This window comes from Lycorma delicatula, chromosome 7 (assembly GCF_047948215.1).
Source record: "Lycorma delicatula isolate Av1 chromosome 7, ASM4794821v1, whole genome shotgun sequence".
Classification (NCBI taxonomy): domain Eukaryota; kingdom Metazoa; phylum Arthropoda; class Insecta; order Hemiptera; family Fulgoridae; genus Lycorma; species Lycorma delicatula.
In genome coordinates, this window is record NC_134461.1 from 108,299,820 (window position 1) to 108,314,199 (window position 14,380).

General features: G+C 30.5%; 1 protein-coding gene across 1 annotated transcript in view; it reads right to left on the bottom strand.

Annotated features, from left to right (window-relative positions):
* The window catches only part of LOC142327768 (monocarboxylate transporter 2), a 29,929-nt gene extending 15,886 nt beyond the window's left edge, over positions 1–14,043 (bottom strand). The window contains exon 1 of the mRNA XM_075371086.1: positions 13,862–14,043. Coding sequence (XP_075227201.1) covers positions 13,862–14,033 — 172 coding nt within the window. The 5' untranslated portion in view covers positions 14,034–14,043. The remainder of the gene's footprint in view (positions 1–13,861) is intronic.
* Between the last annotated feature and the right edge of the window lie 337 nt (positions 14,044–14,380).

A 14,380-nucleotide genomic window follows, 5' to 3' on the forward strand; every position in this document is an offset into this window, starting at 1 on the left:
CTATTATGGGAAATGTGCCAGTAAATGTCTTATTTCCCATTACTATCATTTCTGTACATAATAGATGTAAATTTTGAGTGTACTGTACTTGGATTCACTTTTGTAGTAGACTGAAGCTACTCTTGAAATAATTAGCAATGCTGGCTAAACAATTTAATATTATTGTGGTACACTTGCATAGTCCAGTAATGCAACCCACACCACAAAAATGAGTCAGTTAACGAGAGTCCAGTTAACCCAACCTTGCAAAATTCTAGGGTGGTACATCCCCTAGTGTATGATACTTTGAAATATAGTACATCAGAGAAATTCCCTGCATACTGGTTCATTTATATCATATTCACTAAATAATTTTATAATGATTTTATGATAAAAAATAATAACATTTTTAACAATTAGTTATAATTTCACACATTCTAGTAGTTAAATAAAAGTGACAATTATATCCATTTGTAAAAATAACTTTTCCAAATTGTAGATAGTTTGAAGTGGATATCAACCTAACTATTTAGATAAATTCAATTTACAAAATTACACCACAATATTCTCAAAATAAAAATTACAGTATTGTATAAAACATAATACAATATTCTCAAAATTAAAATTGTAATTATTTTATTCAAACTGAAAAATTAAAAACAATAAATACCATTATGTAAAGATCAGTAAGTAAAAAAAAGACTGGTAATCTCTGAATATTCCCTGATATTGATGTAGAATCAATATATAGTCTTGTGTTTTTTTTTTTTTAACTTTATTGTTTCACTTTTAGAAATTTATAGATTTAAGATTTGTAATTAGGTTTTAAATAGAGTTACTGAATATTAAATAAATTATTTTTAGAATATTTCCCAGAATTATTAATTTTGAAAGCATAACCAATGTAGTTTGGTGGAGGGATTGTTTATATTCTTACAAAGCATTATTATTTAGCTTACATAGCACACTTATCATACTTACAAGCATTAATTATTTTTTGTAGTTTAGTATTTTTTAAAATAATTATTACTGTTAATTAGAAATGGGTGAACATGAAATAATCAATCAAAATTTCATAGTTATTTTCTTATTATAGTACAGTTTGAGTGATTACGAATTTGGTAATGCATATGCATTTTAAAATTTAACAAGTTTTTCTATTTATTTGTAGGAATACATTTATTCGATATATAACAACAATAAATTTATGTTTTAATTTAAAAACATTGAAAGTAATTAAAAATTAATTGATTCAAATTTGCGGGACCAGGAGGTTCAAAAATGACATTTCGATAAGAGTATTGATATTTAAAAACAATTTATCAGTTACAATTAATGAAATTAAAAGTAATTTTTTTTCAAATTTTTACAGTTATAATTTTAAGAAAATTGTGGAATATTTTATGATGAATTGGAGTTGTGGGACATCAATGTTTTTAACAAATGCAATAATAATTAATAAAATATTCACATATACTTATTTCATAGGTAATAAAATATAAACTTACAAACTATATATTGCAGAATCAGTGTTTTATCAAATGCATACTGTATTTTTTTAAAGCCTTCTCCAGATATTTGATTGGTAATAAGATAAAATGTATAATTTTTTTTTGTTTTCAATCATTTGACTGGTTTGATGCAGCTCTTCATATTCTCTATGTAGTGCCAGTAATTTAATTTCGGGATCTCCTACATCCCTAAAAATTTGTTTTACATATTCCAAATGTTGCCTGCCTACACAATTTTTTCCTGCTACTTGTCCCTCCAATATTAAAGCGACTATTCCAGGATGCCTTAATATGTGGACTATAAGGCTGGCTCTTCTTTTAACTATATTTTTCCAAATGCTTCTTTCTTCATCAATTGTATCTTCATCAAATGTATAATAATTTTGTAAAATAATCAGTTAAAACAACCACCCTCTTTATTTTTGAATTGATTAGGAAAATAAAATGACATTAATTCAAGCTTCATTAATTTTTAACCACGATCTTTTAAAAGTCATTTTCTGGTATGCAATATTTCTAATTTAATAAAATATAACTTATTAATTAAATAATCATCAGTTATAAAAAGTTTAAAAACCAAAACTTTTGTTACAGTAACAAAAGTTTAGATCAATAGAATATAATTGAATTGCTTCCCTTCAAGGTATAATTAAGAAATGGGTATATTATTTTTCTGTAATTACAGATTAAAAATTTGTAACATGATTCTAAAAACAAAAACTTAGAAAGAACTTAAGAGTTTTCAAAAAAAAATATATATATTGCAGCAGGTTTTTTTATCCAAATTGATGTATTTACATTTTTAATTAAGTTCTTATAAAAAAAAATTCTTTAAATCTGGATGATTACTGATAAGGCAGGAGCTATTTAAATATGATTATGATTGCAATGCATATTTAAGGACTAAATATGTAATATTAAATAATTTAATACTTAGTTTACATAAGAACTAATGCGATTATTTGTAATTTCGACATGATTATTTTTGTGTAAATTTAATAGTTATTGTAATGTGTAGTTAGTTTTGTAGAACTTTTCTTTATTTGTTATTTCACTACTTTTATTGTAAAGTTTTTGAAGTTTGTTATAAGTTTAACATATTGGACATATAGTAATGTTTAAATAATAAAAATCTGATGTTGACGCCAAATGACTTCCTTGAACACCTGTTAAATTACATATACACATTTTTTTTAAATGAAAGTACATAAAATTTTATTTCATTAATAACTTCTGATATTTTTTCATTTCTTTTTATTGTTATTATTGAATTATTATTTATTGTAAAAAGTTTTTACAATCAGAGGTTAGCAATTATTAGTTAAAAAAAAGGAGATGAAGTCAGATTTGAACCGAAGTACCTTTCCCTTGTAAGATCCAAATATTGCATTAATTAAAATTTCATTTGCCTATAAGTCTAGAACCAATGAAAGTAAGTATGACTTTGATAAATTGTTGAAAAGCTCTTAATGAGGGCTTATTACTGCAGTAAAAAAAAAAATCCCAAAATCCAATTTTTTTGATTTTAGTTTTTTTTTGGACACTTTTGGTTCACTCGATTGCAATCAAAAGGAGAGGTGCACAACTAGATGTTACAACAAAAAATTTCAACATCCTACGGTTAATCAATTTTGAGTTATATGAAACACATACGTATGTACAGACGTCATGTCGAAACTAGTGAAAATGGATTCAGGGATGGTCAAAATGAATAATTCCATTGAAATCTGAAAATCAAAATTTTTGCGATTACACTTCCTTTACTTCATACAAGGAAGTAATAAGGTGGTTGTATGTATTATGTTTACTGTATTATTATTATTGTTATTATTATAATGTTTAAAATTGTTTTGTATGAGTGAGTATAGGTGTTAAACTGTAAGTATAACTACATTTAATTAAAGATTAGAAGATTAAAGAAGATTTAGAAGATTTTAAGATTAGAAGGCATTTAATTGTTATATATTATATACACCATAATAAATTCTGGACTGTTATTACTTTGAGTCCATTTTTATATGGATTCGTCTGTTGTTTTATGGTTACTATTAATTTTTCCCCTTTTTTTTATGTAATGCATCAACTGCGAGACCAATCAGTAATCAATATTGATTACTAATACGCTTGGGCAAAAGGCAGCAGCCTTAGCCTTATCTTTCTTTTTTCTGTTTAGCTTCCGGAACCACCGTAAGGTATTACTTCAGAGGATAATTGAGGATGTGGTACAAGGGCGGTTCGGAAAGTTCGCGGCTTAAGAAAGAAAACACAAAATTTCTTACTAAATTTTTAAAACTTTTTCAACAGTCACCTTTTAAAGTAATACACTTAGTCTATTGCTTTTCCAACTTATTTATTCCTTCAGTAAAATACGATTTCTCAAGCTTTGAAAAACAGGCGTCTGTCTCAATTATGACTTCCTCATTTGAGGCAAATCTTCGTCCACCAAGCCATCTCTTCAAATTCGGGAACAGGAAATAATCACTCGGAGCTAAATCTGGCGAATATGGTGCATGTGGAAGCGCAGCTCGTGAATTTCAGCAGCAACAGCATGGGTGCATTGTCATGGTGAAAAATAAATTTTTTCTTATCCAAACATGGACGTTTGGTTTTGGTGGCCTCCTTCAATTGTTCCAACAATGCTGCGTAATATTCTCTGGTGATTGTTTTTCCTTTTCCCAGATAGTCTATGAGCACCACACCACGAACATCCCAAAGACAGTGGTCATGACTTTTCCTGTTGATCCAATACTTTTTGCCTTCTTTGGAGCACTTCCACCGATTTCGACACACTGTTTGGATTGTTGCTTCGTCTCAGGGCTGTAATAATGGATCCACGTTTCATCAGCACTAATGAAACGTTGCAAAAATTCAGTTGAATTACAATTGAACATGTTCAAACACTGTTAAAAAAGGTTCATTCGAGTGCGTTTCTGGTCAACCGTTAATAAGCGCGGTACCCATCGCGCTGATAGCTTTCTCATACCCAAAGGCTCGTGTAAGATGTTGTGAGTACGGTCTACTGATATGTTTGCAATATCTGCAAGATCGCGTATCTTCAATCGTCGATCTTTTATTACCGCATTGAGGATTTTTGCGATGTTTTCATCGGTTGTGGTGATTGCAGGGAGTCCTAAACGCTCATCATCATGAGGTTCGACCGCGTTTGAATTCAGCTGCCAATTTTTTTATCATTGAAAAAGATGAAGAAGAATCATTTAATGTTGAATCTAACTTCTTTTTATATCTGTCGAGTTTAAATCTTTCACAACAAAATGTTTTGTTACTGCTCGAATTTCGATTTTATTCATTTTGCACAAAACAATACTCATCCACTACCCCTTAACCACAATGATTAAATGACTGAGAAGAAATGCTGGAAACTATTTAGTATACCATCTAAGGATATTACATTAACTACAAGTCGCCATTTGGACCTACTTGCGGTATCTCTGTATCAGGCCGCGAACTTTTCGAACCGCTCGTATGAATGTAAATGAAGAGTAGTCTTGACAGTCTCAGATCGATCATTCCTGAGATGTGTGGTTAATTGAAATCCAAACACCAAAGAACACCGGTATCCACGATCTAGTATTGAAATCCGTATAAAAGTAACTGCCTTTACTAAGATTTGAACCTTAGAATTCTCGACTTCGAAATCAGTTGATTTGCGACGACGAGTTAACTACTAGACCAGCCCGGTGAGGTAAACCTAGTTAATGTCTTGTTTGTTGTTATAACTGACCTTCCATTGATAATTTATTATTGATTATTTTCTGTTTGCTTATTATGTATTTTTTATTAATTTGTCCTTTTAACGATTCCTAATAAACTTATCTACAATAGTTTTTTTAAAATTTTAATATTTGGAGTAGGGGGTTAACCAGAGCGAGTTCTGATGACATAATAAAGGATGATACCGTTAAGTTTATATACGTATATTTGTTATTAATAGTGACTACTGATTGGTCTGCATGAAAAAGAATGTTAGCTGAACTAGAATAATTTAATTTTAAATGGTGGTATTGTGGAATTGGCTGTTATATGGAGTGGGCGGGAAGTCATTTTACACTGCAATAAATACGGCTTAATCGGTTTCTACTGCTGCCAAAACTCACCGCTAATATCGCTCACTGCTGCTGGAAAAGGTGGGAAGAATAAGTCGTGGTGGAGATCGTCTGGTGTGTTCGTTTGTGATGGGATGACCTTAGTCGTAGTCGAGTGTAGAACGATGGCGGATGCGAGTGCGTTCACTGTCTAAGAGCGTTTTTTAGTTTGTGTGTGGATCCACGAACGTCCACACACTGGTAAAACATTGGAGAACATTATGAATGACTTCTTTGTGCGTTTTGGGAAATTGTTACCACCACCGGCAACGTTACTGATATGGGAGACGGCCTTTATAATGGGGAGTGTTTTTGATGTACCACGCAGTGGAAGGCCGAGCGCTCGAGCTGAGATGTATGCTGCTGTGGAGGCATCGATTCAATGATCACCGATAAAATCAACGCGCAAACGTTCTGTAAGTTTAGGCATTCCAAGATCGACATTTCGAGATCATATGCGAAAGGACGTGAGTTAAATAATTTCGTCCAGCCACAGTTAATGAGCTGAGTAATAATTACTTTGGTCAACGTGTTTATGCATGAATTCTTTCCGACAGAAAGAGTTCTGTTGCTTGAATTCTTTCTGACAGCAAACGATAAAAAGAATGACATATTCTCAGATGAGTATGCGATTTATTGAAGCTCTCATAACCGAAATTTTTTTTGGGCGAAAGACAATGCTTACTTTTTGAGGAAATCGAACACCATCCGCTTCATGTTATGATTTGGGCTGGGACAACAGCTGAACATCTACTCTGTCTTTATTTTTTCGACGGCGTAGTTAATCAACACAGTTATATGAGTATGATCGACGAGAATATACTGCTTCCAGAATTATCGGCAAAAATTATCGTTGACATCGTTACGTTTCGGCAAGATGGTGCTAGCGCATTTTTCTTTGAATGTCTGTAGAGGCCCGAATGAAATCTTTCGGAATCGTTGGATCGGAGTTGGTCAGAAGAGTCACCGGCTCCATTGCTTTGGCCACAGGAAACCTTGACCTCATTCTACCTGACAGTGCACTCTGGGATTTTCTAAAAGAAGAGATCCAAATACGCAGACACGTCAACAAGCAGCTCCAAAACGCTGTTCGGTCAATATTTGAAATGATCATCCTTGATATGCTGTTGCGATGAACAACCGGACATGGAGGCGCATAGAGCTGTGCTTTGAGTGGTAGAGACTACACAGACATTTTAGATTCATAGAAGGTAAGCTGCACTTAACCTAATAATTTAATAACTAGAGTAAAGGGACTTCCCGGTCATCCTTTAGCAAGAACTGTAATGCGAAATAACATCCTGCGTTCTCCAGCAAAAATTCAGATAGTAAATTTTATGATTATTTTTACACAGCCAAAATCAACCAAATTGTCAATCAGAATCTTTTTATGCCGTAAATGTGTTATTGTGTTGGCTAATTTAAGCTCTTTATTAATTTTGATAAATTGAATTATAAAAATAAAACTCGTATAGTAAAGTGGTAGAAAGTTTTCTCCAATTACTAGATGTATGTTCTGAAAATTAGTTTCATATGAAAATCTTCATTTTCCTTGAAGTTTCGTTAATATGTTACTGTACAATTTTTTATTTTCTGGCTCAAAAATAAAAAAGTGCTCTAACTGAGACTGTAACTGAAATTCTTTGAAACTTGATGGTTTCAATACCTGGAGCTTCTGAAGAAGGAATAACCTCCTATACTAGGCCCAGCTAATGTACGAGCTTGTGACGTCACGAGCAGACTGTGTATTACTACTCGGTCTGAAAACATCAACTCCGCGTATCAAATCGAAGTATTACTTATCATATTGTACACGGTAATAACTATCGTATTTACATTTATTGTTATAAACAATATGTAATTAATTATTTTATAACCTTTATTTTTACTAAATTATTAATTTTTAATAACAAATTAAAGCTTTCTTGAATTTTATTCATGCATCTAATTCAAACTTCTAGTAAGTTCATCATCCTCGCTAAATGAATCACTATCTCTGTCACTTTCATTTTCACTTTCACTATCAGAGTCTACACGTATAATATAACGTTCATGTATCAGTGGTTCCAGTTTTTCATACTCTTTTGCAATATATTTTACTTTTTCACAATAGGGTTTCCAGTCATCATCATTCATGGAATTAATTTTTTCCGTAGTTAATCTGTGAAACAAATTTTCACAACATTTGTGAAAGAAAATGTTGTGTTATGACTAGCCACATGTCTTTTTACGGCTGACCATACCATCTCGATCGGATTCTAATTAGGATGGTACGGTGGGGGTCTAAGAAAACACGATGCCCATGTTTTTTCAAAAATTCATCCAAGTAATATTTTATTACTTTAGTTTTATGTAACTTTACTAATTCATATAACTGTGGTTTCAGCATTTTTGAACTATATGGAATATTGGTTTTCTCCAGTCATATCTTTTCTTCTGTAGTTAGAATTTTACGCTTTATCAATACTTGTGTTGTGATAAGGGGCGTTATCAACAACTACTACTGACATTGGTGGAAGATTTGGAATCAATTTTTCATCCGCCCATTTCATGAAATTGTTTGTATTCATGTTGTCATGGTAGTCGCCACTTTTCGAACTAGCTTTCCAAGTTAGTAATACGTTCGGAATAAAACCGATTTCTCCTCCAGCATGAATTACTATTAAACGATCAGCTTTATTAACTCGGCACATGAAGTCTCTCAACAATACTATCACACCACGACTTTGTCGAAAAATGCGAACTTAAAACCTATATTTCATCCGAATTGTACGTTTTAAGTTCGTTAGTTTGTTTATTTGGATAAATAAACAATTGTAGCATTGTTTTGTCTGTACTTAGTAATTGCCTGCAAATATTCAATTCCCTTCCATCGGAATATCGGATTTCTCAATTAAAAGTTTTCTGTTATTTTTGGTTTTACGCCATTTGAAACCTAACTGTTTTAAAATAACAGATAACGTTCTTGCCTTATTTTTATTAAAGTAGGTAATTCATTCTTCTCTGAATGAAATCCATTAACTGTTCTTATAACTACACCTATACACCTAAATAAAAATTGTCCAGTCCACTGACAGGTTTCGAACATCGTTTATACTTTTTCGAAAAGAACACGATCGGGATGTTGATTGAAGAATCATGTCTTTTTTTCTCTTCTGAGTTTTTGAACCTGTGTTCTTGATATCCTACAAACAACAGCAGTTCTTTCTTCGCATTTTTGAATGCCAATTATATATTTGTCGTCAGTTAATTTACCTACTTTAAGAGCTTCTTTTTTCATAAAATCATAAACATTTTTGAGAATTTCACGCACTTGACTCCTAAGTTTTTTTTCTGAACTACGGATTGAAATTCTGCCATAACAAACCGAACTAATCACACACGAACAAAAATGAAAATAATATATACCAAAAAAATTGCGAAAAACAATGAATAATTATAAAATAATATGATCGCAAAAAATCGCAATCCGAATATTTCACTGAACACGATATAAGTTGGACTAAAGTTTATTTCTTTATACACACATTGTGTACCACGAAAGAAGGATCTAAATATAATAGTGACGAAAGGCATCATTTCTAACTGCATGTATAAATTTTTATAAGATTGTACATAATAACCCACCGGTTTGGTCTAGTGGTGAACGCGTCTTCCAAAATCAGTTGATTTGAAAGTCGAGAGTTCCAGCGTTCCAGTCCTAATAAAACCAGTTATTTTTACACGGATTTGAATATTAGATCGTGGATATCGGTGTTCTTTGGAGGTTGGATTTCAATTAACCACACATCTCAGGTATGTTCGAACTGAGAATGTACAAGACTACACTTCATTTACACTCATACATATCATCCTCATTCATTCTCTAAAGTATTATCTAAACGGTAGTTACCGGAGGCTAAATAGGAAAAAGAAAAGGCTTGTATACATAATACCAATCAGAGCATTAGTCATCAGTTAAGGAATTGTTATTGTTTACAAGATTGAATCATTAAGCATTTTTTTTTACATGTAATCAAGTCAATTGGAAAGAATTGAACACACAACAACATAAATGTATTGTTTGGGCGCCCGCATTGTTTGTAAGGTGAAAAATGAAATAAAAATAATTACGCGCAAAAATAATGTTTTGGAAAACAATAATATGAGATGTCCGAACGTGACGTTACAAGCTCGTTGATTCGCTGGGGATACTATAGAAACTTCGGGTGTAAAGCAAAATAAAATGCCACTGCCTAAGCTACATTTAATAAAGCGATTTCTATATTACCAAAATTAATCAATGACGTTGAGTTCAGTTTCACGGAATGCTGGTTGAATTTATTAATGATTAATAATTATATCGGTTGATACCAGTTACAAATAATTAAAAAAAAAAAAAAATAAATAAAAACTTTACTGAAATAAGCTTGCAGAACTCTCTAAACCAATAAGTCTACCGATTATGGTCTGGCACTCAGACGATAACATTATAATTTATGTTTATTCAGTGTTATAATATTCATAAAAACAAATTCAGAAGTTTGTGCAATTGAAATTATAAACTTTAGTTTTCTACTTTAAAATTTATTACTTAAGTTTTCCATTTAAAGTGATAATAATGGAAACAATCATTCCATCTTATAAGATATGATTTACGCTTTTCAATGTTTTCAAACATAAATAACTTTGTATTTTGCTTTATGATTTGGAACTAGGTTAACTTAACTTGAACATTTGTTATGTTTTTTCAGTTTAACTAGTTAAACTGAAAAACATAACAAAGCGTCCTAACTTATTACGCAAAATTATTTATACGAATTAGATTATAATTTCATTTGAATAATTTATTATTATTATCGCTTCAAATTACCTAAGTTAGTACAAATGATAACTGTGTTATTATCTTTAATTACAAAAATAACTAATTTTCATTCTAAAATTTTATTTTTTATGAATACAAATTACCTCTAAATTTTTATGTATTTCAATACTTCGTATAAGATTAAGTAATGTAAAGGTATAAGATTTGTAACCTTTTACTTCGATTCTTTTTCATTTGTGTAAATTTGGTGAGCAGTGGTTATAAAAAATGCATACATATCGTAATTTTAGTTTGTTAAAAGATATCTGTCGGGGCTTTTAAAAAATAATCTAAGATGTAGGTCTAAGGTTTACACAATAATTTTTTTATATAACCTATATTTTAATATTCTTTAACATAAACATAAAAAAAATATATTGATATTTATCTATTTAATCAAATTTGAGGGAAAACAAATTAATCAAATTAATTAAATTAATCAAATTTGAGGGAAATTATTATTTGTGAATAATTCGGTATTATTTTTATAATTTTTAAATATTTAGAAAATCTTTTAAAACTAAGTTCTAAAACCTGTAGTGACATTTTTACACAATTCGATAATGTTTTACTTAAAAATAAAAATTAATCATAACGACTTCGGATTATATAATTATAAATTTTTAAGAAGAAAAATTTATGGAATTAGATGTTATAGGTATTACTGAATAATTTAACCGCTTTTCTGTTTAATTGTTTAAAATTATGAATAAAAAGTAAAAAAAATAACTGTCTAAGTATTGTATGATTTACTCGGCAATTAATAATACAAATTAAAAAAGTTAAAGCTAAGAAACAAAAGATATATATATTTTTTTAGAACTGCAGAATAAATTTTAACAAAAAATTTTCTAAAAATATTCATATATATAGATTAAGCTTGACAGATTTTCTTAAGTACAGTTTTCCCTAAATCTGACACCCCGTTCAATAAAGACTGAAATAAGAAAAAGAAAATCTAAAAAAAAACATTCTTTGTATTTTTAGGTCCAAAGTCTATAATTTAAAAAAAAGTAAAAATTTCTTGACAGCTCTATACATGAAGTATAAACTTTCAAAAGTTTTTTGAAAATTATTTAAACTGAAGAACAAAAAACATATTTCAATTTTAAGAGCTGGGGTTGATTTTTTGAAAATCTTTTCTTGACTATTTATGTCCGGGTGATTAAAAAAGGACATCACAACTTTAAAGCATATAAAAATTTATTTAGATAACTTACAGATTTGGTTGAGGTCTCATTTCATAACAAAACAAGTTTTGATTCATGTAACTCATTAGTACCGAATTCGGCTACCAGTGTTGATAAAAATGGAGACATTTACTGGTGCGGAACGTGCTGACTATGTTTTGGTTTCACGATTTGCCAGCATCTGCAGTTCAATGTTATTTTCGTAGAGTAAGGTAGGGAGCCTTTTAATAGCGGGTTGCTTCATTGAAACAGATTGTTCTTCTTCCAGACAGAACGGCCCGTTATTCTTCCAGGAAGCAACCGTAAATGGCATCATTTATCTGGACATGCATCAAAATTTTCTAATTCCTCAGTGAGACGATGATAACCAAGATGGAAACCACTACTATCAGAAAGACGGAGCACCATCTCATTACCTAGAAGTCCGAGATTTTCTTGATACTCGATTTCCAGGTCGGTGTGTTGGTTGGAAAGGTCCAATTGCATGACCATCTCGCTCCCCAGATTTGACCCCAGTAGACTTTTTCTTGGAAAGTTTCATTAAAGACAGGTTTATGTTTCAACGTTTCCTGCTGATTTTGTTGAGACTTCGAATTAACGCCGCAGCTGCAGAGGTAACGCTCGAATTGCTGGGTGCAGTATGGAATGAAATCGGCTTCAGATGGGACGTACGTCGCATTACAAATTTAAGCCATATCGAATCAAAGTGAATGCTGAGTGACAAACTTGATATGTTTTTCAAGTTTTTCAACCAGCGTTCACTTTGGTTTGATACGGTTCAATTTGTAATGCGACATACATAAGTCGATTTATTGGGTGACAAAATTGATCAATCTTTCTATGAAATGAGATCTCAGCCGAATCTGTTTTTTATATGTTTTAAATTCGTGAAGTCCTTTTTGAATCACCCGGTATATTTATTATAGGTAACAAATTAGATTTTTAAGTTTTCTCTAAAATGCCTCAAGAAAAAAGAAATCGGTATTTCGGGACATCTCCTATCCTCTTAAATAATTCTGAAATTATTAAAATATCAAAATTCATTATTAAAATATAGAGTTCAATGCCTATGTGCAGAAATATTTGACCCAAATTTGAAGAAAATCGGTTCGGTCATTTCTGAGATAGACAGCCAAAAGTAGTGTGACAAGTTTTTGCATGTACACATACATATATATGCTTTTTTTGTCTAGATGAATTAGTGAGACCCTAAAGTGTACAGATTTTAGATACCGCGATACCTCATTTTTGACATGATCACCATACTTTTACCTTTAATAAAGATAAAATCTGTATTCGCCAGGAAAGTAGAAATCTTTTCTCAGTAGTAGGATTTATTTATTTATTATACGCTGTAATTTTGGTTTTTTATTGGCCTGAAATCCATTTCCTATCAACCAGTTATGTAAGAGTTTGTAATGAATTAGTGTAAAGATATGAGATACAAAGGATATTTTAGAGTGGATCCACCCTACGTTTTTAACTGCTAACTGCTAACTAATACATAGTTTTTATTAAAATGTAAGTTACAAATCAACGATAATTTAACTTGTGGTTATAATCATTAACTACAAGAGTAATAAGGAGGTTGCCTGATATTATAATCGAAAGCGTCCTTAAAAAGAAAAAAAACAAAAGTCATTCTAATTTTATAATCTATTACCTTTTACTTATTTAAGGTTCTCAAGGAAAAAAAAGGTAAAAATAACACTGAATTAAAAATTTTAAATAATAAGTTGAAGTTTCCAGAAAAAACTAGGTTGCTGGATGAATAATTTTAATTTTTTTTTTCTCGAAATCACTGAACAGAAGATAAAAGAGTACTGGAGGAAATTTATTGTTAGTATTAGAATTTGAATAATGTCTTTAAATATATTTCCTTAGAATCATTTAATTCAAGGAACATTTTATTAGTTTAAATGTATAAAATTATTAGTGTTATTTGAGGAACAAAATATTTATTATTTATTTAATATATGAGTCAGTGAATCGATATTTTTTGTTACATATTATTCTTGTACTTTCAAAGAAACAGAACACTACATCACGATAGAATAAATAAATTTGTTTTTCTACAATTATAAAACAAATAACAGCGACAGTAAGAGTTATTTTTTTAAAAGAAATGAATGTTATCACTAAAATATCTTATTTCAAAATACATTACTTTTACATTTAAACGGAAGAAAAAATCAGTATAAATAAACAATAATGATAATAAACAAAGTAAATTACCAACAACTGTTCCGTAACTAAAGAATAATTGATGGAACTGTGAGGCAAATGAAGTGAAGAGGCAACCAAGTGCTGTGACAAGGCCTCCCATGACAGCTGTCAACCTGGTTGATTTGCGGCGACAGAAAGCAATCGTGACTGGTGACACTAATAGTGCCATTGCGGTTGACATCGCTCCAAGCCATCCTATTAAAAAAAAAAAAAAAATAATAAATAATAATACAATTATTTAATAATTTTATTCATAAGAATATTTCAAATATAAATAATCTATTTACTATGAAATAAATTAAAATAAGTTCATATTGACTTTTATTATTTACAGGAATATAACAGATGTTTAGTCAAATCCAAGCGTTTTTTTTTCTAGTACGGTATCTTGTCGCTAGGTTGTCTTCTATTTTTCTTTTTTAGGTATTTGAATACTAGATCGTGGATACCGGTGTTCTTTGGTGGTTGGGTTTCAATTAACCACACATCTCAGGAATATTCGAACTGAAACTGTACAAGACTACACTT